Source organism: Mandrillus leucophaeus, unplaced genomic scaffold (assembly GCF_000951045.1).
Source record: "Mandrillus leucophaeus isolate KB7577 unplaced genomic scaffold, Mleu.le_1.0 Scaffold21, whole genome shotgun sequence".
In the NCBI taxonomy this organism is placed as follows: Eukaryota; Metazoa; Chordata; class Mammalia; order Primates; family Cercopithecidae; genus Mandrillus; species Mandrillus leucophaeus.
In genome coordinates, this window is record NW_012102143.1 from 413,500 (window position 1) to 440,165 (window position 26,666).

The 26,666-nt window shown below is 41.9% G+C and overlaps 1 protein-coding gene and 1 pseudogene across 2 annotated transcripts in view; one reads left to right on the plus strand and one right to left on the minus strand.

Moving 5' to 3' along the window:
- DIS3L2 (DIS3 like 3'-5' exoribonuclease 2) overlaps positions 1 to 26,666 on the plus strand; it is a 389,257-nt gene that overhangs the window by 50,547 nt on the left and 312,044 nt on the right. Inside the window, exons 2-4 of the mRNA XM_011980219.1 lie at positions 12,511 to 12,655; positions 13,191 to 13,348; positions 24,255 to 24,308. Coding sequence (XP_011835609.1) covers positions 12,604 to 12,655; positions 13,191 to 13,348; positions 24,255 to 24,308 — 264 coding nt within the window. The 5' untranslated portion in view covers positions 12,511 to 12,603. The remainder of the gene's footprint in view (positions 1 to 12,510; positions 12,656 to 13,190; positions 13,349 to 24,254; positions 24,309 to 26,666) is intronic.
- Positions 15,018 to 16,838, minus strand: LOC105539791 (annotated as a pseudogene). Its single transcript, XR_001006105.1, has 2 exons — positions 16,800 to 16,838; positions 15,018 to 15,998 (listed from the first exon to the last, which is right to left on the minus strand). The product of XR_001006105.1 is annotated as a protein GPR108 pseudogene (transcript).

The window sequence follows — 26,666 nt, forward strand, 5'->3', positions numbered from 1 at the left end:
AAAGTTTAAGCTCCTTGAGTGTTTATTCTTTTACCTCTATTTTGCTATTGAGGTTATCCACTGAATTTTTTATTTCAGATATTGTATTTAGTAGTTTAAAATTTTTTTTTTTTTTTTTTTTCTTTTTGAGACTGGTTGTCACTCTGTTGCCTTTGCAGGAGTACAGTGGTATGATCTTGGCTCAGTGCAACCTCCACCTCCTGGGCTGTAGTGATCTGTCCACCTCAGCCTCCCGGGTAGCTGGCATGTCCTTCCACACCCGGCTAATTTTTGTGTTTTTAGTAGAGACGGGGTTTCACCATGTTGGCCAGGCTGCTCTTGAATTCCTGGGCTCAAGTGATCTGCCTTAGTCTCCCAAAGTGGGAGGATTACAGGCATGAGCCACTGCACCTGGTCTAAAATTCTCATTTTTAAGTACGTTTTTATTTCTCTGTTGAGAGTTTCAATCTCTTCAGTCATTTCAAGTGTCTTTACCTCAATGAGCATAGTTATCAGAGCTGATGTAAAGTTCTTGTCTGATGATTCTAACATCTGAGTCATTTTGAGGTTGAGATTTGTAGTTTTCCCTTTAGAATGGACTATGTTTTCTGGGTTCTTAGTCAAATACTTTTGGATTGTTTCTTGAGTACTATTTTGTGTAGACTCTGAATTCTGTTAAATTCCTTTGAAGAATCTTGATTTTTTATTTTTATTTTTATTTCACTAGCACTTAGCTTCAGACCCTGTTAGGCTCAGATTGTGTCTTGTCTTCTGTAGGAGTTGGCTTAAATCTCATTTGAAATTTTTAGGCCTTTATGATGTTGCATTGAGTCTGTCCTGCACGTCTACACGGCTAAGGGGTCAGCCTTAGACTTGAAGAGTCATAAGAATTAGGGGATTCCCTTCTTCAGCTCGCTCCTCTTTTAGATTGCTACTAACCTCCACCTGTGGTCACCCTCCACCTGTGGTCCTGTCTTCTAGCCAGGCACAGCCTGTGGAATTTCTGTTGAAGATTTAGCTGCCTGCATTGCACCACCCCTGTGATGGTGGCCTGCCCTTGGGCCAAAACTTCTGTTTCCCTCCCCACAAATTTTATAAAAACACATGAAATTCCCCCTACTATCAGTTACTTGTCCAGATTCCTACTCCTTCCAACAGCCTGCCTCCATTTGTTTACACTTCAGAATCTATAGGTAGTTGTTTCTGATTTTTTTCCAGAGTTTGTAATTGTTAACATGTTTGTTTTTAAGTCATTTTTCTGGCTTTGATGGCAATCATAGTCTTTCCCAACTTACTGTTTTCATCAGGGATTCACCTGGTGTGATATTGTAAAACTTCTAGTAAGAGATGTGGCTGGATGGGTGGGTAAGATTATAGAGTTGCAGTGAGCAACCCTGAAGGGTTTTGAAAAGGCACTTTATGGCTGGGTGCACTGGCTCACGCCTGTAATCCCAGCACTTTGGGGGGCCAAGGCGGTGGCTCACCTGAGGTCAGGAGTTCGAGACCAGCCTGGCCAACATGGCAAAACCCTGTCTCTACTAAAAATACAAAAATTAGCCAGGCTTGGTGGCACACACCTTTAGTTCCAGCTACTTGGAGGCTGAGATGGAAGAATCGCTTGAACCTGGGAGGCAGAGGTTGCAGTGAGCCAAGATCATGCCACTACACTCCAGCTTGGGCGACAGAGCGAGACTCTGCCTTGAGGAAAAAAAAAAAAGAAAAAAGAAAAGGCATTTTATAAAATATCTTCTATGTTGTAGGTGAAACATGGAGTGAAGAAAAGAGATTTGTAGGTGAGAGACCTGCTAAGAAACTATTGCCATCTTTATGGTACATATACAGTTGTAACAACCTGAATTCAGACAGTGCTAATTAAGTTGGAAAGGAAGGAATCTACTTATGACTCATTTTGAAGGTAGAATAGACAGAATTTGGTAATAGAATACTGATGGAGAAAAAGAGATTAGATGTCTACTGTTGCTGCCCAGGGATGATAATGATGTCATTAATCTGGATGTAGTATGCAGGTGGAAAATTTAGTTTGAGGAGAATAATAAATTGAATTAGAAACATGTGGCATTCAAAGTGCTTGCCAGTATTATTCAGCAGGATGTGGGAAAGTTAAAGAAGAGCTTTGAAGAGCAGAGCTGGAGATGAAAATTTAAAACTCTTTAAAAGAGAAGTGAGATGGGGTATAAGAGTAGAATCTTATAAATGGTAGAAACTGAAGAGGTTAGTGAATAAAAGAGGAGTCTGTAAGGAAATCTGTGAATTGTAGAGAGAGAAGGAGAAGAACCACGAGACTGTTGTGTTCTGAAGGCCAAAGGTGAATAATTTGTATTACAAAGATATAGCTGGTCAGTGGCATCCTGCACAAAAAACAAGCAAACTGAGAGAATGCCATTATTTAAGTAGTGAGGATTTTTCTTCCTAGGAATACAGAAAGCTTTACTTCATTATAGAGAAGAGGATAGAAGTCATATTGCAAAAGAGATTAAAGAGTATGTAATGGGGGAAATAGAGGTTGTGAGTCTAGACCACATTTTTAAACTTTGGTAGGGATGGGAATGAGAGAAATGGAATGATAGCTGGTAGCTTGAGGTGGGCAGAAGGGGAGCAGGGCCAGGTTCTTACATTGGTTGTGTGCTATTGGGAATACCCCAGTGGCGAGAACAATGGGTGTGTTAAAAGTTCTAGAGTAGATTAAAATAGGATGAAGAACACACATTAAGAGGGTTAGGTTATAATATGTAGGGACATTTTCCCCTCTAAAATAGAAAGCGAGGATAGGTGTAGGTATGGAGAAGTTTTGTCTGGGAGAAGAGTGAGTCCATATAGGAGAGAGTTGGGAATGAGAGAGTTAAGAGTGAGGTTGATACTTCGACTCTCAGTTATGGCATAGAAAATGATTGGAAACCTGACTGGGCACAGTGATTCACACCTGTAATCCTAGCACTTTGGGAGGCCGAGGTGGGTGGATCACTTGAGGCCAGGAGTTAAAGACCAGCCTAGTTACCGTGGTAAAACCCTGTCTCTACTAAAAATACAAAGATTAGCCAAGCGAAGTGGCAGGCACACATAATCCCAGCTACTTGGGAGGCTGAGGTAGGAGAATCACTTGAACCCAGAAAGCGGAGGTTGCAGTGAGCCAAGATTACGCCATTGCACTCCAACCTGGGAGACAGAGCAAGACTCCATTTCAAACAAACAAAAAAAGAAAATAATTGGAAGCCAATCTTCCATGAGACAACAACTAGAAACACCAACCAAATACAGCCCTTCCCCTCAAAGTATTGAGAAATACTTTGAAAGTATTTGAGAGGTAATAAGAGTATGTCTAGGAGAGAATAAAGGCTTAGAGATATAAGGTTAGTATTTGGGACTGTTTTTCTCCAGTGAATATTTGCTGAGTTTTTTTGAGGGATCAGCTGAAAAACTGAGCAGTACTTTTTTTTTTTTTTTTTTTTTTTTTTTGAGATAGGGTTTCATTTCTGCCACCCTGACTGGAGCACAGTGACCCAATCTTGGCTCACTGCAACCTTCACCTCTCAGGCTCAAGTGATTGTCCTGTCTCAGCCTCCTGAGTAGCTAGGACTACAGGTGTGCACCACCGTGTCTGGCTAATTTTTGTATTTTTTGTGGAGACAGGATCTCGCTACATTGCCCAGGCTGGTCTCAAACTCCTGGCTTCAAGTGATCCACCCACCTTGGCCTCCCAAAGTGCTGGGATTACAGGTGTGAGCCACTGTGCCCAGCCTGAGTAGTAAATTTGATAGCCTTTTAAGGTTAGAGGGATAGGAATTGGAATTTAGGCCCTGCTAATGTGAGTTGTGAGTGATCTTGGTGAATCACTCTTATTTGGTGTTGGTACCCTGAAGGGCCACAGCCTAGAAGTAGGGGTGAATTGGATGTAGATAGGCCCTCACAGGGACTGTTGCTCCACTTTGAATACCTTTAAACCCTGAAAATAGATTGAGGTAATTTATTGTCTCAGGTGCTTGGCAGAAGCAAATGTTGTAAATTCTGTTTGGAAGGTAATATTACTTGTGAATGTTACTATAAACATTCTGTAAATATAATGTCCAGCTCATAATTTTAAAAAATCAAGCATGGCATGATCGAATAACATGAACAAAATTAAGTACAAGGAATAGAAGATAATATTGATCGATAGGGGCTTCTCATATTGGAATTTTTAGGAGCAGATTTAAATATACCATGCTTACCTTGTTCAAATATAAAAGACAAGATTCAGCGTTCTTAGCAGAGAACTAGAAACTTGAAAAGATGAAAATTTTAGACTTGAAAACTAACTGAAATTGGGAACTTGATGGGCTTAAGAGAATTTGACAGAGCTGAAGGGAGAATTAGTGAAGTGGAAAAATTCAGAGAAAAAAGGATGGAAACTACTGAAGACATTGAGGGAGACATAGAGACATTGAGGAGATCAAAAGTGTGTAATTGGAATCCTGGCAAAGAGTTGAGAGAGAATGGGCAGAAACAATATTTGAATAGAGAATGGCTGAAAACCTTCATGAAAAACTTTCTAAAACTTATTAAAGTTATTAAGCAACAGATTCAAGAAACCTTACTAACACTAAGCAGGATAAAAAAGAAATCCGTACCTTGGTCTAGGGTAGTAAATCTGTAGAAAGCCAAAGCTAAAGAGGAAAATTTCAAAATCTGCCAGGTTGGCGAGAAGAAATGTTATTCTTTCAAAGAATTGAAAATTAGATTAATGGCTGACTTCTCAATGAAACAATGGAGGCTGTAAGACAATGGAATGATACCTTCAGAGTATGAGAGTAAATAACAGTCTAGAATTTTACAACCTGAAAAAGGCTGGGTGTGGTGTCTCACATGTATCCCAGCACTTTAGAAGGCTGAGGTGGAAGGATTGCTTGAGCCTAGGAGTTCAAGATCAGCCTGGGCAACATAGTGAGACAACATCTCTTCAAAAAATAAAAAAATAAAAAATTAGTTGGATGTGGTGACATATGCCTGTAATCCTAGCTACTCAGGAGGCTAAGGCAGGAGGATTGCTTGAACCTAGGAGTTTGAGGTTACAGCGCTGTGATCATGCCACTGCAGTTCGGTCTGGGTAACGGAGCTCTCTACAAAAGGAAACCCAACCTCTTCCCCAACAAACCTGAGAGAATATCCATTATGAATAAAGAGGAAATACAAATGTTTCAAACTTGACAGTTTTTCAGTTGTGCTAGTCACTCTAAAATTGCTCCAAAGACATAGCTAGTGACTACCATGTTGGCCAACACAGATAAAGAACACTTTCACCATATTAGAAAGGACAGGTATTAAGAAAATACAAGAGGATATTTGGAACAACATTCTACTCCCACCATGAAATGTTAGATGAAATTGATAAATTCCTATAGAAATACAAATTAATAAAGTTGATTCAAGAAGAAATTTTTAAGATATGAATTATCTTATCTGTTTACAAGTTTTAGTTTTTTTCTTCTGATGCCTTTCTTTGGCTATGGTATCAAGGGAATACTGTCATAACAGAATGAGTTCTCTGTTTTCTGGAAGAATTGTAAAGGATTTGATAATATTTTTTTCTTTCGATGTTTGGTAGAATACACCAGTGAAGATATTTGAGCCTGAAGTTTTCTTTATTGGAAGATTTTAATGTAATAATTCAATTTATTTACTTGTTATATGTCTATTCAGATTTTCTACTTTTTTTTTTTTTTTGGAGACAGGGTCTCACTCTGTCACTTGGGCTGGAGTTCAGTGGTGTAATCACAGCTCACCACAGCTTTGATCTCCCAGACTTAGGTCATCCTCCCACCTCAGCCACCAGAGTAGCTGGGACTGCAGGTGCATACCACCATACCCATCTAATTTTTTGTACTTTTTTTTTTTTAATAGGGTTGGAGTTTTGCCATATTGCTGCGGCTGTTCTCAAACTCCTGGGTTCAAGCAATCTGCCTGTCTTGGCCTCTGAAAGTGCTGGGATTACAGGTGTGAGCCACTGCACCTGGCCAGATTTTCCATTTCTTTTTGACTAAGTTTTAGTAATTTTTGTTTCTGGGAATTTGTCCATTTTTTCTAAGTTTATTGTATTCCTTTATAATTCTTTTAATTTCTGTAAGGTTTATAGAGATGTCCTCTCTTTCATTCCTATTCTGTGGTCACCCTGTGGAGGTAGAAGGTAACCCTCCCAATTAACAGGTAGGATGTCTATGCTGGAAGCACTTCACAAGCCAACAAAATTTGAGAGAAATTTTATTATTCACCCAAGAGACTTCTGGGGATGGTAGAGTTAGTACAAGTGGGTCTGGCCTGCCTTGGGTTAGACAGAGGGAGTGGGTTATGCCTTTATAATGCCTACGGTGTTGGGGAGATCCCATGTGCAGGCTGAGGATCAGCAAAACTTGAATTTTCCATGGGGGCCAAAGGCAAGGCACATGTGGACTTTCTTATTAGCCTGCTCAGTTGTGGGTTCAAAAGGGGAAAAGTGAGGTGAGGCCTAACATAAGTCAGTGGTCAGACATCAAAAATTTAAAAAGTGGAGTGAGACTCCTTATTACAGTTCTTGACTTTGGAAGTAAAAGAAAATTTCCTTGTTCTTTCTTTTCTTCAGATTGTATAACCTTAATTGATCTACCTTCAAATTTATTGCTTATTTCTTCTGCCAGCTTAATTCTCCTCTTGAGCTTCTCTAGTGAATTTTTCATTTCAGTTGTTGTCTTTCCACTTGAAATTTCCATTTGGCTCTTTTTTATAATTTCTTAGTTAATATTCTCTGTTTGCTGAGTCATTGTCAACATAGTTTCCTTTATTTTAAAAGTATTTTCTTTTAGTTCTTTGAACATATTTATAATAGCTGCTTTGAAGTCTTTATTGGCTGACTTCAAAATCTAGGCTCCCCTAGAGAGAGTTTTTGTTGAAACTGTCCCCCTTCCATGTATAGGTCACGCTTTTCTGTTTCTTTGCATATCTTATGAAAACTGGGTATTTTTGATAATATATTCTGTATTTTGATTCCCTTCTCCCCAGAGTTAGAGGTGGTTGCTCTTTTTGTTTATTTAGTGACTTGGCTGAACTAATTAATTCCATGGAGTCTGTTTCTCCTTGGAATGCGTGTGTGACTGCTGATGTCTCTGCTTAGCTCATCCTTTCTTGTTTTTATTTTTCAGTATGGCTGTCAAGTATTGGCCCCCTGGGTCAGCGTATCTTAGTGGCCAACCTATGATTGGTCAGAGGTCGTGTTTAAATTCCTTGAAACAATGAGCTTCCCTTTGTCATTGGTTTTTATGAGGCTTGGGGGATGCGTTCAAAGTTCAGAAAGTCCGCCTGGGTTTTACTTTCTCCATTTGCAAGGCCTCATCTTTTTCTAGGAATGAGCAGCTTGCTGTGGCCCTGTCATTTCTTTCTTCATGTTTGCAGTCTTGTGCATGTGCACAGTCTTCCAGACCAGCAGGAAAAAAGATTTTTATCAAGGCCCAGTTTGGCTGTCTCATTCCTTAGTTCTCCATGTTAAATTTCTGGTTGGTCTGCTGATCTGTTGCTTGCGCTAACTGGTATTGCAAACTCAAATTAGCTGTAATATTGGCTTTCCCTCCTTTTTTGCTGTTGAAATCACTTTTTGAGAATACCTATGGGCATGGAATTCTTCTCCAAATTAATTTAGCTCCTTCTGGCAGTGGAGCCTCCTGTCATCACAGCTTGTCCTACCCTGGTAGCTTCTGTACCAAGCAATTGGGAGCGAGTGTGGGATAATAGGAGCCCCAGGCTAAAACACCACACTCTTCACTGTTCTTACCAAGATTCAGTAGATTTTCTTGGACCAGCACTTCTCAAATTTGTTGTAATGTTTTTGATCAATATCAAGACTTTAAATAGTTTTAACAATGTTGTTTTATTGTTGCTTTAGGAGGTTAATATTTGTCAAACTCCTCATTCAGTAGTTCTGGATGTCCTTTCCCCTGCCCCCTCCCTTTCTCTCTGTCTTTCCTCTCTGGGTGTGTCTCCCTGTCTCTGTCTCTCATTTTTGAACATTTAAATTTCATTCAAACTGAAATTTATTTTGGAATATTTTATGAAGTAGGGATTTGTTGGTTATTTTTTTAAAATGGTGTTAAGTAGTGTCTTAATACTACTTGTTGATTAATCCATGTACTTCTTATTGATTTGTAATGTAAATGGTTTATTTTTCTAATCTCATTGAGATTTAATTTTGTCCTTTTTTTTTCTTAATCAATAGTCATCTTTTGCTTGTTTTTCCCATCTTTTGCTTTCCATTGGCTCATTTTTTTCTGCCTTTAAACCTGTCTTTGGACTTTATATCTTTGAGTTTCCTTTGCTACTCGGCTTCATACATTCCATTTGCTCTGATACTCGTAAGTACTAAGGCTAGGCTAAGACAAGTGAGATGCATAAGGCACAAAAGTTCTAGGAAGCTCTCACTTCTGGGTCCTGCAAGTGTGGGACTGGTACTCATAGAACTTTGCATTTTCAAATTTTGCACCCTAAGTGCCTGGCTTGCCCCGTTGTAGTCCTGGCTCTGCTACTCATACTTCTCACTAGTATATATTTGTTGTAACCTGATTTCTGTCCCAAATAGGCTTCATTTATTCAAATTGTTGTGCTTTTGCTATGTACTGTGCATTGTGCTAGGTTTTGGGGAATACAAAGGATCTCAAGACACCATTTATTTCACCCAGAAGCTTTCTTCAGATTTGCCCTTATGAGGTCTAGTACCTTTTCTCCATTCCTCATCCTTCCTACCTTCTTTTACTATGTGACATTATTGACCACTATTGCCTGTTCATGCTAATGCCAGCCCAGCTCTTAAGAATGTATGGCTATTTCCATGGTAGGACACCTTTTCTAGGGTCCAGTGGGCAGTTGGGCAGTGTATCAGTGGCCCTCATTCTGGAAGTTAGTAAGGGTTGGAAACTGGCCTGTGCTTTCAATGTGTCAGGGTAGGAGTGCCCAGGGACTTCTTCAGGCTTAATGGGCCTTTATAACTATGTCACAGGGAATAGAAGATTGCTTGTTTGTTCATTTTCTTTTATTTCTTTCTTTTCTTTCTTTCTTTCTTTTTTTTTTTTTGAGAAGAAGTTTTGTTCTTGTTGCCCAGGCTGGAGTGCAATGGCGTGATCTTGGCTCACTGCAACCTCTGCCTCCCAAGTTCAAGCAATTCTCCTGCCTTAGCCTCCTGAGTAGCTAGGATTACAGACGTGCGCCACCACGCACGCTAATTTTGTATTTTTTTTTTAGTAGAGAGAGGTTTTCTCCATGTTGGTCAGGTTGGTCTCAAACTCCCTACTTTAGGTGATCTCCCCTCCGTGGCCTCCCAAAGTGCTAGGATTACAGGCGTGAGCCACTGCTCCTGGCCTGTTTGTTCATTTTTCTTTTTTGAGACAGAGTCTCACTCTGTCGCCCAGGCTGAAGTGCACACTCTCGGCTCACTGCAATCTCTGCCTCCTGGGTTCAAGCAATTCTTGTGCCTCAGCCTCGAGTAGCTGGGATTACAGGGGCATGCCACCTTGCCCAACTAATTTTTTGTATTTTTAGTAGACACGGGGTTTCGCCATGTTGCCCACGCTGGTCTTCAACTGCTGAGCTCAGACAATCTGCCCGCCTTGGCCTCCCAAAGTGTTAGGACTACAGGCATCAGCCACCGCACCCAGCCATTGTTTGTTCATTTTCTACTTGGCATTTTATATACTCAGAATCTTTCCATCTGCTGCTAGTGCTTTGGTACCCAAATGTGGGCTTTGACTGCCTGCCTAGCTGTCTGGCTTAGTCTTGCCAATTTTGTTTTCTGAGTCCTGCGTTCTTCCCCCATTCTTTGCTGACTTGTTTTTAATGTACTTTCCCGGTATGACCCTACTCTGTTTGGTGTTCTCACTGCTTGTTCATGAAAACAAACTCATCCATTCATTTATGGAGTGGCTTTTGAGCACCTATTCTATCCTAGGTGCTGTGGGAGCCACCAGAGTTACAATGACAAACCCAACCAAACATTCCTTGTCTCCCTAAGCTAGAGAGACGAGTTAGGTATTAATCACACAAACTGGGATAACTGCTGTGAAGGAAAGACACAGATGCAGCTGACCTAGGAACACTGGAATTGAAATCTGTCACCTCATCTCACTTACCTAGCAGTAGCTCCCCTTCATTTTGAACTTTTGCCTGAATCAGGATTGACATGTAGTGCCCCATTCTCAATTCCGGCTGTTGTTTTTGGGTTGTTGGCAGTTTGCTCCCGACGCCTTGCCCCAACCAAGGCTGCCATCGTTTGTATTCTTAGTCACTAGTGGGAGCATACCCTGATCATGGATCTGTCCTCATTTGGGAGCTCTTTTCTCTTTGTTTTCTTAACGCCTGCCTCTGTTGGTTCTTTTCCTACATCTTCGTTAGCTTCTTGGTTATATTTTCTACTTCTTTACATTTCCTAAAAGTTGCCCTAACCCAGATTTTGTCAGGGTAAGAGTGCCCAGAACTTCTATAGGGTTAATAGGCCTTCAAAATGATGTCACAGGGAAGGGAATGTTGCTTGTTCATTCCTTATCCTGTGCCCTCCTCTGTATCTGCGTACCCTTTCTTGGCAATCTCATCTATTCTTGAACTCTCTGTGTTACCATCTTTATGCAAATGACTGGCCGATTTCTCTCTTTTGCTCCTGTTTTCAAGTATTTGGTGGATCGCTCCATGTGGAGGTATATAATACTCCAAGTAGAATTCATCATCTTCTCTAACTTTACCAACTCCCAGTCTCCTACCTAGAAATCTCACACAGCCACTCCCACCTTGCTGACTTCCAGACCTGCCTGGTTGCTAGGTGGTGCTGCTTTGTCCTGTGTAATACCATGGTAAGGGCCTCTTCTTTTCAGTGTCCTGAACTCAAGTTTGGGTCTTCCTTTCCTTTCACCTGTCTGTTCTGATTTTCTCCTAAGATACATCTGCTACTAGTATCTGTCAACTCCAGATGACTTTGAGTCCTGTACCAGGTTTCCTGAAACAATTCTAATATGTTGTTTTTCTCTTCTGCTCATTCATGCTTTGAAAACTCCCTAGTGCTTTTGAAAAACTGGCCTAGTTTTTTAGGCCTTCCGACTTGTTTTAATTTCCTTGCCACTGCCTCCCTTCATATAGGCTGGACTCTATCCAAATGGAATTAATTTTGTGAGAACTTGCCTGTATTTTCTGTTTGCGCCTCTATTTTTATTTCCTTTTGCCAACAGTATGCTTTCCTCACACTCTTAGTTCTTCAGAATCTTTCCTAAAGTACTCTCAGGTTTCCTGACTTGGAGACACTCTTTCTTTCCTATCATCTGTACATTTATCCACACTTTAAAAAACACAGTGCTTACCCCTTATCCTTCATTCTGTCTAGTGTAGTGCCTTGAAGAAATACGTGTGAAATTACTGAGTGCATAAATGCATTTCTGTATTAAACCCTCAGACAGTCTTGACTCCTCCATCTGCCTTTCCCATTCCCTTGCTGTTTATATAAGGCCATCTCTTTCTCTCCCTTCTTGCAACAGGATTGGCTTTATCTGTGAATCTCTTTATCTTGCCCTAAGTGGCCTGTTATCCTTTGTCTCCATTGCTTTTCTGCTGCTGAGTTAGTATTAATTTCAATTTAAAGAGAAATTACATCATTTTGGTGAAGGATGTGTGTGGGAAATATAGAGGAAATAGAAGCTAGTGTTCAGAATGACATCTTGATTCGTTTTGTGGGAACTCAGGCTGCCCACAAAAATTTCAAATATAGACTTGACTCCTGGGCTGGTGGCCATCAGAGACTAGAAAGTAGAAGTTGTGATGACATGTTCAGCATCCAGGTGGAAGGCTAGGGGCCAGCTGCGGGGACCCACATTCCAGCCTGCTGATCCTGGCAGCTGCTCTTATATTCCTTAGACACAGCTGTTTGAGCTTCTCATCAGACAACTGGTTTGAGGTGATGGCAGGTAAGAGTAGGGGAAGAGACGTCTAATTACAGTATTGCCATGTTTTGAAAGTGTGTGGATCATCTGGGGTTCCCTGCATAGTTTTGGACATCAAGTTGTGATAATGAATTAGGTTTTGCTGGTGGATTCTAAGAAATTAACTTGGTTTCATAGAGGTATATCATTTGTCCAGAGTTGCACTTAGTAAATGCCACATATTGAACCCCAGTTTAATACCATTCCAACTTTTAGATTCTAGATCTTTATATCACTTTTCAAAACTATATTTCTTTATATTTTTGTTCATTTCGCAAGCTGAATAGAACTGCAGGATTCCTTATTTTTCACATCATTGCCCCATTTGTGGAGATGTTTAGTTGAAGTGGCCCAAAGAAGCAGTCTAGTGGTACTTGTGAGGGTGAAGGCCTTGAAAAGAAACTTGAGACAGATGGTGTGTTTGACTAACTGCCCTGGAGAATGTTATGCCAGAACCCAGGAGGGGCACCACGTTGCCTTTGCCATTGAAATACTAAATTTCTGAGAGGACAGAGGAGCCTACAACTTAATCGCTCTCCAATTACCAATCTCTTCTTGGTTTCAGTGAATGACAACAGAGCTGCTCAAGGCGGGAACTCTGAGCTGAGCAGTGGAGGTTTCTTTGGATCTGGAGAGAAGAGTGACCTTGGAGCCAATAATGAGCCATCCTGACTACAGAATGAACCTCCGGCCCCTGGGGACCCCCAGAGGTAGTAAAAGGAAAATGGAGTCTGTCTAAATAATTGGAGAACTGAAATAAAAGTGAAATGGGTGTGAAGTGGAGGGTGTCTTTTAGGACTAAGGGCTACTATAATTCTTTTAGTGACCTGTTAAATATTCTCCTGTGTGATTTTTTCTAGAATTAGATGTGGTTTCTTGCTATCTTAATTTATCGTTGTATTAAGTACAGCTGTTTAATTTCCTCTAGTAAAGTGGCAATCTTTTAGTAATTTCTATTTTCAAAAAGTTTGTGTATATAAATAGCAAAGAACACTGGACTCATTATTCACATTATGTTCCATCCATGTTGTTGTGCTGATTTAAAACTCAAGTCTCATCTGTGTATATTTTATTCATGTTTTCTTAGCCACTCTTTCCTTTTTGTTATTGTTCAAAATCACCATCAGGGAGTTCCAGTCTCTTGTTGGTCTCTTTAAATAATAATTGTAAAAAGGTATGATATCTCCAGTTTTAAAAATACACAGATGTTTGAGGAAAGAGTTGATTGCTGCCTCATGTTTCTAGGTGTGTCCACTGTGGCTGGCCCACATGACATTGGTGCTTCGCCAGGTGACAAAAAGTCAAAGAACAAGTCCACACGAGGGAAGAAAAAGAGCATATTTGAAACTTACATGTTCAAGGAGGATGTTTCGGAAGGCTTGAAGAGAGGAACACTCATCCAGGTGCTTAAAATCTACTGGAAGGCTATTGCCTGAATATGTGGAATCCAAAACAATCTATTAAACTATTTCCTGTTCTGTGCTATGTGCTTTCAGAGAGGTGATGATGTAACAGGTGCAGGGCTGTTATGATGGCATAACAGAGATGATGAAGTAACAGGTTCTTCTTAGAACTCAAGTACATTTAGAGGTAATAAGCACCATAAGACAGGAACAGGCAAAGTGCTCTGAGATTTGAGAGGAGGGAGCTGCTATTTCCCATTAGGCTTGCCTAGAGATGCTTTATTGGAAGTGACATATTTGAGCCAGGCCATGGATTGGTGCAATTTGAATAAGTGAAGATAAAAGAGAGCTTTACAAATGGAGGGACCAGTGTGACCTACTACAATAGAAGTGAGAAATTGGGTTTGGATATACGAAACATTGAATATCAGTTTTTCTGGAGCATGTGGATGTTGAATGATGGAGAAAAATGGATGAGGTTGGAAAGGAAGCAGTAAACAACAATAGACAGTATTTGTTGAGTGCTTTATAGTTTACAAACTGTGTTTACAAGCTAGTTCAGTGGTTTGGCTGAACAAATGTTTATTGAGCATCCATTGTGAGCCAGGAACAGTTACGGTTAGGAGTGTGCAGCATGGGTGCCTTTGAGATGGAGGTAGACAAGATTGCCTTGCTGTACTTCAGCTTGCAGCTCAGTGGTGGGAGGCAGTCATGTGAACAGATGATTTGGGGATAAAGTGGCAAGTGCTCAGATAAAAGGGTGACCAGGGTATATGGCAAAATATTGGGGGGAAAGCAGGAAACTGTGTAGGCTGAGGTTCTGGAGAGGCTTCCTGTAGTTGGTGACCCTTGTGGTAGGTATTGAGGGATGACTAGTTTGGGCCTATCAGGTGAGTGATATGTGTGTGGGAGGTATGGAGAGGCAGTGGCGCTAACAAAAACGTTAACTTGTGAAACAACATGGAGTATGGCAGCTTAGGCCTCCTTGGGCATAATCCGTCAGGTAGTTAGTAGGCTGGGGAGGGAGGCAGGGCCACATATTCTGTGAATTAAGTCTATTTCATAATACTTTCATTAGTATAGAAATATTGCCATGTGCTACCTGGCTCACTTGAAAATGCTGTGTTCCACTTTCTCTTATTCTGAGAGCACAGCTTCTGCATTTGTGTTTTTGGCTGAAGATCTAACCAATTTACGGATGCTATCATCTTCTCTTCCTTTTTGTCATTCATTTTCTCTCTCTCTCTCTCTCTCTTTCTCTCTTTCTTTCTCTTTTCTCTCTTTCTTTCTCCCCTCCCTCCCTCCCTCCCTTCCTTCCTTCCTTCCTTCCTTCTTTCCTTTACCTTTCTCTATTTATCTGTGGTCAAGTGCACACATGATCGATGGAAAAAAGAAAAAAAATTGTCTTTTAACAAATGAGTTGGTTTATCTGATTCTTGGAGTACTCTTGGTGGTTATTTATTTATTTATTTATTTAGAAGGTCTCACTCTGTTGCCCAGGCTGGAGTGCAGTGGTGCAGTCTTGGCTCACTGCAGCCTCTGCCTCCTGGGTTCAAGTGATTCTTGTACCTCAGCCTCCCAAGTAGCTAGGATTACAGAAGGTAAAAAATTAGTCATGCCATCATGCCTGGCTAATTTGTGTGTGTGTGTGTGTATATATATATATATATTTTTAGCCAAACAGATTGGTCATTATTGTACATATAGCTGGAAGGGAGGGGTGGTCCTGGAGTGAGGACAGGGCTGCCCAATATTTGGGGGGAGGAAGGGACTCTTCTTCCAAATGGGCTTGTCCGGGAACCGGGTTCCCGGGGAGCTGGGCGCCTGGTCCACATGGACCCCCTCCACCTCCCCACATACACTTTGGAAGAAGGGCAGGAGTGAGAAATGCTGGGGGAGAAGGATCCTTTGGTTTGAGATGTGGAGGTGATCATAATAGTTCCCGCCCGCTGGCTGTTTTGTTGACTTTGGAGAGGCCTTCCCCGAACCCAGAGTCGGTCATTACTTGTTCCATCTGAACATCCTCCTCGTCCTCCTGGGGCAGCTGCAGGGATGGGTTGTCCCTGTGGGCTGGAACTTGTAGCCCGTGAGCATGAAGAAGGCCAGGGTGGAGCCCTCCACCAAGAGCTGGTACAGCCACTGCCACTGAAAGGGGACAGCCACCTGCTACAGGATGGCGATGATGCGGGTGAAGTAGATGTAGCAGATGACTGTGACATAGTAATGCTGGAACAGCTTCAGCTTGGCCAGGTTCACGGCCACCTTCCCGTCTGTGCCAGACGTGTCCTGGAGATGCCAGATGGACCAGACTACGGGAAACAGGATGGCGCTGCAGCAGATGAGATCCATCAGGAACAAAATCTCCTTCCACAGCACATAGTCACTGGCGCCCTCCTCGCGGGACTCGATGCCGATGTAGGCCACGTTGGCCAGGACCTGCATGGGGATCATGATCCTAAAGACCTTCTTCTCCTTATCCGACAGGACATACTTGATGAAGGCCCAACCTGAGCCGATCAGAGCGACGGTGATGAAGAGAAGGGCACCCTTCAGCAGGTGTGTGAAGGCAAGGCCTTCGATGGGGTGGCTCTGGCTGTTGATGAGGTAGTAGTTGATACTATGGAAGAGGAGAGAGATGCTCTTGGTGAAGGCCAAGGCCACCATGAGCCAGTGGATCTTGAAGACGCTGTACATGTTCCTGCAGAGGATGGACACCCAGAAGATGCCAGCGGCCAGGAAGCAGACGGACATGACTATGTAGAGCTTGAAAAGGGGCATCTCCGCCGCCGACAGGAAGCCATCAGGGTTCTTCTCCTGGATCATCACCGTGATGTCAAATGGATGCTCCTTTCCTGGCACTGAATTGTTGCAGTTGTGGAAGTTCAGGCTGTACTGGCCTTCTTCCGCCTGAGAGCCGATCACCACGTGGAAACTGAAGTTGTAGGAGTTGTTGAGGTGGCTCAGGCCTGACACCAGCTCCTTGTCCTTCCCGCTAGGACCCTGAGACACTGCGGGTGTTGACTTGGGCTTGCTGGCTGCAGAGGTCCCTCCGCCATCCACCTTGCAGGGGACTGTGGCCTGTGGCTTTGGGAGCCCTGGTTCGGAGGGCACTTCGGGGAGGAGCCTGGGAAAGATAAACAACTTCTGCTCTCCGTACTTCGCACCTGGACCTTCAGATCCTTGGTGTTGATGAGGAACAGGACCAGGAAGCTGCTACTGTTTTTCTGGAGAGGGCAGTCCTGGAAATCCCGGGTTGAATAGGAGCGAACTCTGCCAGATCGAACCCGGCTGAGACTGAACCCCACCAGCAAGGACTTCTGCTTCCTGGAGGCCCAGCCGCAGGAGGCTCAACTCCACCACCAGGGAGCCGTTGGTGTAGAAACTGAAGCTGTTCAGCTGGATGTCTGCTCGCTTGTCCCCCTCGGAGGGCCTGGCCTTCACCTTCTGAAAGGACTTTTAGATTCCAGTTGAGCTCTCAGCAACATTTCAATGGAACCCCCCAAATCCCATTAAGTGCCCCGAGGACCCCACTCTATAGCTCCCCCAGGACCCCGCTGTGTGGCTCTAGGGTCTTTAGCGCCCCAAAAGTGATTCCAAGAATTAAAAGGACTAAGACCCAACCGGGGGGGGATGGGGTGTAGTCCCCCAATTTTTGTATTTTTAGTAGAGATGGGGTTTCACCATGTTGGCTAGGCTGACCTGACCTCAAGTGATCCTCCTGCCTTAGCCTCCCAAAGTGGTGAGATTACAGTCATAAGCCACCACACCCAGCCCTATTGGAGTTTCTTTTTTTTAAAGCTTTCCCTGGATTTATTTGACATGGCCTCTCTTAGGAGAGATGAAGCTGCATTTGGATGTTAGTCCATTCATTAATCCATCATTTGCTCTTCATTGTTTAGCCCATACCCCCCCCTCCGCCCGAACACCATTTTATCTGTAAGCTTCTTGGCCCTCCTCCTGTTTCATGTAGGAGGACCCATTGTGCCTCTCCATTCTCATCCTCTTGCACTCTCCTCCAGGAGCACTGTCCTCCATTCACCCTGAGCTTCCAGTCTTTTCCTCTAAAAACTGTGCTCCTTGATGTCTCTGTGACTTTGTGCGTGCTGGTCCTGGTGCTCGGAATGCTTTCTCCCGCTGTCTTGATGTAATGGTGCTTAGCTTTTAAGTCCCTGCCTAAATGTTACCCACTTTGAGAAGCCTCATTTTAATTCTCCAAGTAGAGTTGGCTGTTAGTGCTTTCCTGTAGTTGACTTTTTTGTTTTCCCTTTATTCTAAACTTAACCACCATTTCTTTTCTTTTATGTTTCCCCCAAATAGACTGTTCATGTCCTTGATGGCAGGGTCATGTCTTATTCCAGAAGTTAGCTCAGTGCCTGACATTTGACTGATGCTTAATACATTTATATTGAATAAATATTTACTTATTGACTGAATAAAGGATCCAGATACTGTCTTTTGAAGAAGAGTCGGGGGAACGTCAGTCATTAGAACTTGAAAGAAAACTAGTCGCCTAGAATTTTGGCTATAGATTTATACCTATCTAGAGACAGCGTTCTGCAATGGTATTAGCTTCAGCTCCCTTTTAGTTTTCACTTTTGAAACCACTCGTTGCTGATACTCAAATAAAACAAAACAAAAATCTGATCAATATAACAACTCTAATTCCCAGTAGTTTGTAAGTGATTCCTTCTGGCCTGTGACATCATGGGACTCTGCAGCCAGGACCTCCCCCCCACATATGAGAACAGTTGTTCTTTGCAGATGGGGAAAGAAATGGGTTCCAGATATGAGGTCACCGTGTGAAATATACAACACTGTAAATAAGATTTTCATAGGCAGAGAAACAGAGTCCATCTGCTGCTTGATATAAACTTTATGTGTGCAGGCCTTGCTGGGTAAGGTAAAAGGCCAGACAAGAAAGGATGTTTTAATGCTGATGGAGAAAAATTAAGTGTATTAGAGATACTTGGAAACTTTTGTTAACTTTTGTATTCAAATTCATCTCTTTTGACCTCTTTTTTTCCCTCCCCATCCAGAGAAGAAACTTTTATCGAGATATAGTAGGGGGATTTAAAAAAAATAGGAGTAGAGTATTTTTATTTTGTTTTCAATACCTTAACCAATACTTTGATATTTCATTCGTATTTTTTCCTATGTGAGTTTCCAGTGTTTGAAGCGACAATAACAGTAACACATGATCATGTATGTGTAGTTTTGAAGTTGAAAAAAAATTCTCACATCAAAAAATGTATTTCATTTCTCTCTTCATAGGGGGGAGTACTGAGAGGTTGTTATAGGAGATGTTGGGAGAGATTAGAGTAGGGGATAGACAAGCCTGGAAGGGGCTCCAGTTTAGGGTGATGATCAAGGTGACATGGGTATGAAGATGGTAGAATTGGCTGTTTCAGATCCCAAAAGATGCTTTGGCTAAAGGAAGTTCAGGCTAAGCCCCCAGAGCTGCGTTAGTTATGATGTCGGAGTTCCTTTTAGATTAGAATATTGGTGTGAAGTTGTTATTGGCTCTCTAAAAAAATCCTAGTCCAGGAAGATAGAGGACAGGATGAACTAGTTTCTAGGACAAACAAACAAACATTTGTTTGTTTGTTAGTTTGGTTGTTAGTTTCTTAACAAACAAGCATTTGTTAAGAGTGAAATCAGGCAGGGTGTGGTGGCTCACCCCTGTAATCCCAGCACTTTGGAAGGCTGAGGTGGGGACATTGCTTGAGGCCAAAAGTTTAAGACCAGCCTGGGCAACATAGTGAGCCTTCATCTGTACAAAATAAAAATCAGCCAGGCATGGTGATGTGCACCTGTATTCCTAGCTACTGGGGAGGCTGAGGCAGGAGGATCACTTGAGCCCTGGAGTTGGAGGCTGTGGTAAGTCATGATCATGCCATTGTGCTCCAGCCTGGGCAACAGAGTGAGACCCTGTCTCTCTCTCTCTCTTTTTTTTTAAGAAGAGTAAAGTCAGCTGGAGAATACTTGGGGATGAATTAAAGATGAGGGGGAATAGATGTGATGTTATAGCGGAATGCCCAGTCACTCAGAAGGGAGAGATGATATTCATAACATTAATACTGGGGGTGATGAAAGAACTTCAGCTCTGCAGGCATTAATTAATTAGTGCAACAAATGTTTCTTGACTTCTTACTCAGTGCCAAGCATATACCAGTGAGCAAGTTAGGCAAGTCACTGGGGAGGTAAGGAAAAACAACTAAAGAAAAAGAGAAGAAATTAGACTGATCATTGCTAATAAGGAAATGGGAAAGGTGAGAGAGATTATAGAGAGAACCTCTTTAGTAGAGTTGCTAGGGAAAGCCTCTGTGAGATGATCTGTGGGTTGTCTGAGATGAGAATGAAACAGCCAATTGAAGAATTAGGAGAAGAACGTAGGTGGAAAGCTCAGCTAGTAGAACAGCAGCAAGCAGAGGAAGGCTTGGTGGTTCTGAGAAATGAGAAGGAAGCCTGTTGGAACATTGTGAGCAAAGGGAGTTATATGATGGGACAAGTGGAGAGTTAGGCATCAGCCAAGTCATGTAGGGTCTCTAGGCTATGCTGGAAAATTGGATTTTGTTTAAAGAGCAGCAGGAAGTCACTGAAGGCTGTTAAGCAGGAGAAGAAAATAATCTGTTTCATGCTTTGAACATATCTCTTTGGGAATTGTGAGATGAATAGACTAGAGTGGAAGCTGAGAGGCCACTCAGGAAGCTATCAAAGTAAACCAGGTCAGAAAACATGGAGATGGGAACAAGAAGGTGGCAGTGAAGATGGATGTGGGGCTAGAACTGATATGACATGCTGGTGGGTGAGATATGGAAGATGAGGCAGAGGGAGGCATCCCTGACGCTTGCTGAGTTTTCGAATTGAGCGGCTGGCTGGTGTTGCCATTAACCAAGACGGAGAAAAGCAAGGGTTGGAATGAGTTTTTGGGTAAGAGGGACAGCTGGCATACATGAGTGAAGAGGCCCTGGTGGTGAGTGTGGCAAACAGAGAGAGAGGCTGTTCACGGTAGTGGAGAGCATGGACTCTGGAACCAGACTGTCTGACCTTGAATGTGATGTGAAAGCAGGCATTTTTTTTAACCTCTCAGTGCCTCAGTTTCCTCCTCTGTAAAAACAAGGATAATAGTATCTACCTCATAGGGTTGTTGTGAGGGTTAAATTAGCTGATCGATATAAAGCTCTTCCAAGAGTGTGTGGCACGTCATATACCTGCATAAGTGGCACTTGAGTTTTGTTTTTATTACTATAAGAGGAGTGTCTGTTATTCAGGTTAAGTGGTTGCTGTCATTTGGAGAACCCTGTCCAAAGCTGTTAGATCTTATGATTTTTCAAGAATATCTGGAACTATGTATTTTATATGTGTGAAATTCCTCAGTTTTAAGGACTCTCAAGCCAAATACAGTATGTTTGTGATTGCCAGTTAGACTGATTTAGCCCAGTTGTGTGGTGTTTTTCTATGGTACTGTTTAGCTCCTTGGGTACAGGAAGTGAGAAAGCAGTTAGCTGGGGTTAGTTGAGAGTAGAGAATCAAGGGTAAAATCTTCAAGGTCTTTTGCTGGTTGAGTATCAGAGTAAGAGGTTTGTTTAGGATTTGCAAGGTTAAGTGATAATGACAGGCCATGGCAATTAGGTTGCTAGAGAAGGGAGTAAACAGTGGGAGGACAATGAATGGTGACACGTGGTCACAGCTTTGGGTTGGAGATCTTAGTGAAATTGAAGAGTTGTTGAAATGGGGTTTTTACCATAAGTAGACAAAAGACTGCCATCGGAAAGTGTGATATTTGAATTTTTTTTTTTAAGTGATGTCATTAGTAGTGCTGACGGGATCCAGGCTGTGAACATGGGAGAGAGTAGGTGGGGTAGAAGAGCAAATGGTAGTTAGAGTGACAGGCTGGGGTTGCTTGGTCTTCAACATGGATGTGAAGTCCCAAAAATATATATGAGAGTAAGGATAGAGAGGAAGGCAGTGAGCTGCTAGTCAAAATGTTAGTGAATTGGAGCTTTGACCCACCTGTAAGTTTGAGGATGACAGCACCAAGGAGGTGCTAATGATATGAACTGCAAAGGATCTGGGATTTTTGAAAGAGATTGGAGGAAAAAATACTTTTAAAGCCATGATGGGAAAGCAAAGAGCCCTTCCTCACCTGGTCCCTGAGATATATGGGTTATGAGAGATAAAATAGACACCCTTTGAGAGCACTCAGGGAAGCAATAACATCAGGGAACAGCCAGGTTTCGATTAAGGGGAAGAATCAGGAGCATCCGGAGAAGAGATGGAGGCTATGGGATTCTCACTGATCAAGTTCCAGGCCTAGGGAAGTGCTTTAGGAAGAAGATGGGAGATGGGCAATTGGGTCAGATTAGGGGATGGCTATAGAAATGAAAGCCAGCCGGGCACGGTGGCTCACACCTGTAATCCCAGCACTTTGGGAGGCCAAGGTGGGCGGATCATGAGGTCAGGAGATTGAGACCATCCTGACTAACATGGTGAAATCCCGTCTCTACTAAAAATACAAAAAATTAGCCGGGTGTGGTGGTGGGCGCCTGTAGTCCCAGCTACTCGGGAGGCTGAGGCAGGAGAATGGCGTGAACCCAGGAGGCGGAGCTTGCAGTGAGCTGAGATCCGGCCACTGCACTCCAGCCTGGGAGACAGCGAGACTCCGTCTCAAAAAAAAAGAAAGCCTTGGACTTTTGTAGGTGAGTAAGACAAGACATCTGTGGGAAGTATCCTTTGGTTAAAAGACCATTTGTTTTTGACAGACTTTACTGTCAGCTGCTTCTCTCAGGCTATAGGAACAACTCTGGTCTGCTGCGGAGCTCTGGGGAGTTTCTGCTTTCTTAGTGTGATCTGCATTCTCTCAAGGGCTGTGTTTCTGAGGTCCAGTTCTTCAGAGTTATGCTTCAGTCAAATTTACAAATGCTATTGTGGAACAAGGTTTCTCTTCTTCCTTGTGTCCTTTTGTATATATTGGGAAGTTTGGGATAGAGAATCAAGGGTAAAATCTTCAAGGCCTTTTTAATACCTTTTCTTTTGAATAGAGCCTGGATGCAGCCTTGAGCAACCTGTCTCTTTTCCCTGGGCCCAGCCTAACCTGTCTGAGTGCCGTGCAATTAAAGACATTTTCAAAGCTAGAGGCACTCTCATCTCCATACTTCTTCATTTGCTAACCATTCACTGAGCTACAAGGGATGATAGAAGAATAGGAATTGAAAAAAAAACTTAGGCCAGAGAAAAGCATCTGGAATCAGCAAATGAAATTGTTAAACATTTAATTTCAATGAACTGACTTTCGTTTGTTTGGAGTCTCTTCCCCTCATGAGACTGTCAGCTGTGTGACGGTAGAGACTGCCTGTTGTTAGTCTCCCTTTTACCCCATCACTTGACATGGTGCCTGCCATGCTATTTGTTAGGAAATATTTGTTGAGTGAGTGGATGAATATTTAGGATAAATGTAAGTTTTTTCCCTCCTTCCCTCAACAAGAAACAGCTGTCTAGAAGTGGATTTACTGTGACACTCTTAACAAGGGACTGGCCTTGGGGAGCTTTGCCAACCTTATCTCCTGGTCCCTCCCTCTTCTGTGCTAGGCAGAGTTCTTGCACAATGGAGAAGAGTTAGTGAGTGCCCTCTTAACCACTTTTGCTAACACAGTGTCCTCTACTATACTTCTCATCTGATTTATTTGCAAATTTTGCTCTTCTGTAAAGGACTAGGTCAGACACCATCTCTGAAGCCTCTTCTGGTGCCCTCGCTATGAAAGTAAGCTGTACCTCTGGTTTATGTTTTCATTTAAAATAGGGACTGAGCTTAATCATTATCTTCCCCATCAGTGTGTCTCAGGGTCTTGAATATAGTCAGTACTCAATAATTAATTGTTGAATTAAGGACTGAATGATCATTTGTAGTAGTCTATTTGAGTGTGTATTTGAGTAGTCTATTTGAATTACATTTGTAATTTAAACATGGTACAGCATAGAAGGAAATTATTTTCTGCTTTATTTTATGCCCTTGCCTGTTTTGTTAATTATGTATCTTTGAGTCTTTAAACGTTTTAGGGGGAAATGTTATTTAAAACACTTTCTCGAGATATCCTTTGAGTTTGGCTGTTAGAAAAATAACTGCTTCCATCCATGTGTTCCAGTGTCCTGAGACTACAGCTGGAACCTGGGGAGCGTTACAGCTTCCTGCAAGAGCCTGAAATACTGAACTGCTATTGAAGAGGCCCCCACCTGCACCCCTGTGTGTAAATAGAAGCAGACCCTGATTTGGTGCTGGAATAACATGAAGTTGAAGGCAGACTGGGTGGCCTGGCTGTTGGAGCCAGGATTCCAGTTTGCATTAAGAGCTGGTTATGGCCATTTTGAATTATTGACTCATTCAGCTCTGCAGAGGGGCCAGAGTGAAAAATAATGCATCCAGTTTCTTAAGGCTCAGTATCTAGGTTGGAAATCAACCTGTATCACTTTGAAAATTGTCACAGAAACAAGCAATTGTAGAAAGGTCTTGGAACTGGGAGAAAAAAAAAAAGGCCTTTATATAGTGAGACACAATCCCCAGGTAATCTGGTTTGTAAAGTCAAGGTTTAAATTTGAAGACTAGCATATAGGGGCACCTAAAAGTCTAATAGTTGCCACTTTCCCACTCTATGCCAGGCTGTCTTGTTCCTTACCTTTGCTTGTTCACACCAAGGTGCCAGTCTAAGCTTTCTGTTTTTGATGGAACCCTCTATTTCAGATATCAACATAAATTGTGTTTCCTGCATTTAATGAACAGTTCTTATACATCTAACTTGTTTTCTCAATTGAACTGTTTAATTTTAAAACTTTTTATTGGAGAATAACATACATATGGAAAAATCATAAATATATAGCTAGATTTTCACAAGCTTTATTTTTTGTTTTAAAGGGTGTATTGAGAATTAATCCAAAGAAGTTTCATGAAGCCTTCATTCCTTCCCCGGTAAGTTCAATAAATTTATAATAAACTTAATGTCACATTTCATTTTTTAGATGTGCTCTGAAACTGAAATCATATATTCTAACTAAAAAGCAGAGTAGTGAAGCAAAATTGAGGATGGGCAAAGATTTGTTTCAAATTTAAATAAACAAAATTTTCTTTTGGTTAACAACCCCTTCTGCCAGTCTTAAAATCGCATGCCAAATGAAAGGGATGGCATTTGTTACAAGGCTGCAAAGAGCAGCTGGACCCAGGCAGACTACCCACCAGTTTGTGTAATTGAACGCCCTTGGTTTATGGCTTAAAAGGATTTATGATTTTTTCCACTGATTTAAGTTAATCTTTCCTAAACAAATATGCTATCTACTATGGATCTATTGCATGAGCTAATCTGAACATTTGTCCAAAAATAATGTGTAATGCTTTTTTTTGTGGGGGGTCAGAGTTTCTCACTTCACTTTCGTGCAGGTGATAGAGCTTCATACAAGGCTCTTTACCGTTGGGTCCTTCAGATCCTTTCTTACATTTATGACTCATTTTAAGAGGCTCTTTCCACTTAAATCAAGTTCATACTGACATATAGTTAGCAGCAGTTCTCTAGAGAAGGTTTGATTGAGCAAAACTAGGAGAGCAATATTCTTAAATTCCTGACCTAACTTTTCCAGGATACCATAAATAGAATAGCTATAGAATCATAGATTTTTCACAGTGAAAGAGACCAAACTTATGCTTATAGATGACGAAATGGAATACATATATTTTAATTAACATATTTTATTATTTTAAATGACAGTAAGTTTAGTGAGAATATAGGTTCAGTCATGTACTTTATAAATGTTGTTATTACAGATTGAGCACCCCTTATTTGAAACACTTGGGACCAGAAGTATTTTGGATTTGGAATTTTTTTTTTTAATTTTGGAATATTTACATTACATACTTACACTGAAATCCAAAATGCTCCAGTGAGCATTTTCTTTGAGTGTCAGGTCAGTGCCCAAAAGTTTTATATTTTGGAACATTTCAGATTTTATATGCTCAAGTGATATTACTGTTATTGTTACAATAACCTTATGACCTACTGTCAAGCTCAGTTTAGTCCTTTTCCCCTGCCTTTGAAATCCAGGGACTCGCATTGCATCCAAGTTCAAGTCTTACCCATTGAATCAGATAAAAGGTATCACTGGCATTCACATTACTCTTTCTCCGTCATATTCTGTTCCCGTGAGAGAAAATGACATATGTCTTGACCCTGGAACTTGAGTTGTAAAATTGGGTTGTAGAATTGAGGGTCAGCTTTGAGGTGGTAACTTGGCTGCAAGAGCAGTTCTCGCATATACTGGAAGTGCAGTTTACATATGTATTAGTTTCCAGAGTTTGCTCATAAGGTTAAATTTACATCCAGGAATCATAAAAACTACCCATGAAAATCTCTTAGGAAGGTGCTATGTTGGAGGCGGATAAACCATCTCTCAGTATGCCCTGCATAACCAATGTTTTTTTCCCATAAAGAAAGCATAACTGTTTCTTCAAGAATATACCAGTTGAAGGAACTTGATTGTATTAGGAGCACTCATGTATGAAAGACACAGATTTTTAAGCATGAAAATATCACTCGATGTAGTTAGTTCATCTTAAGAGGCAGCTGGGAACTGGGTAGACTCAGACCTCTTGTCTCTTGTGCATGCTTAAGTTTGTTCTTGTTGATGGCAATGATAAGGGGAACTACAGCATTCTGAAAATTTTGCTGCTCCCTCTCTTGCCTGAATACACGGTATAGGATTTCCCTAAGTTAAATCCCTATTGGGCTGGCTCCTAGCAAGTGTGGGACCTAGGACAGAAGTAGAAAAGAAGGCACACATACCTTAAATCAAATATTGATAAGTTAGACCTCACACCCACCATCAAGTAAAATATATTATTCTATATATTCCTTGCCAAATACACCTTCATATACCTGAGTTCAAATGTAGAATTCTCAGATTTCTTGCAGCTCCATGCTGAAGCATGTCTCCACCTCTAGCTTGCCCCTCTTCCCTTCTCGGTGCTAGCTGCCTGTCCCCTTGTGACTCCCTTGCATTCAGTGAGGGCCCTTTCATGCACAAACGTGGGCATCCTGTCCCACATATCTAAGCTATGTCCATACCCATTAGAAATACCTGTTCTTTAGCCAGCCGCCATGTTGAGGGGGTGCCTCCGGTGATGGGGGAGTGCCTGTATATGTCCTGGAGGTAGGCTTGGGGCTGCTTATTTTAGGGAAGCACATCCATTTGGCCCTGTGAACTCCTTGTCTGATGGGAAGGGGTGTGGCTGGGGCAGAGCCAGAGCAGAGTTGCTATGGTTCCTGCAAGCTAAATTCAT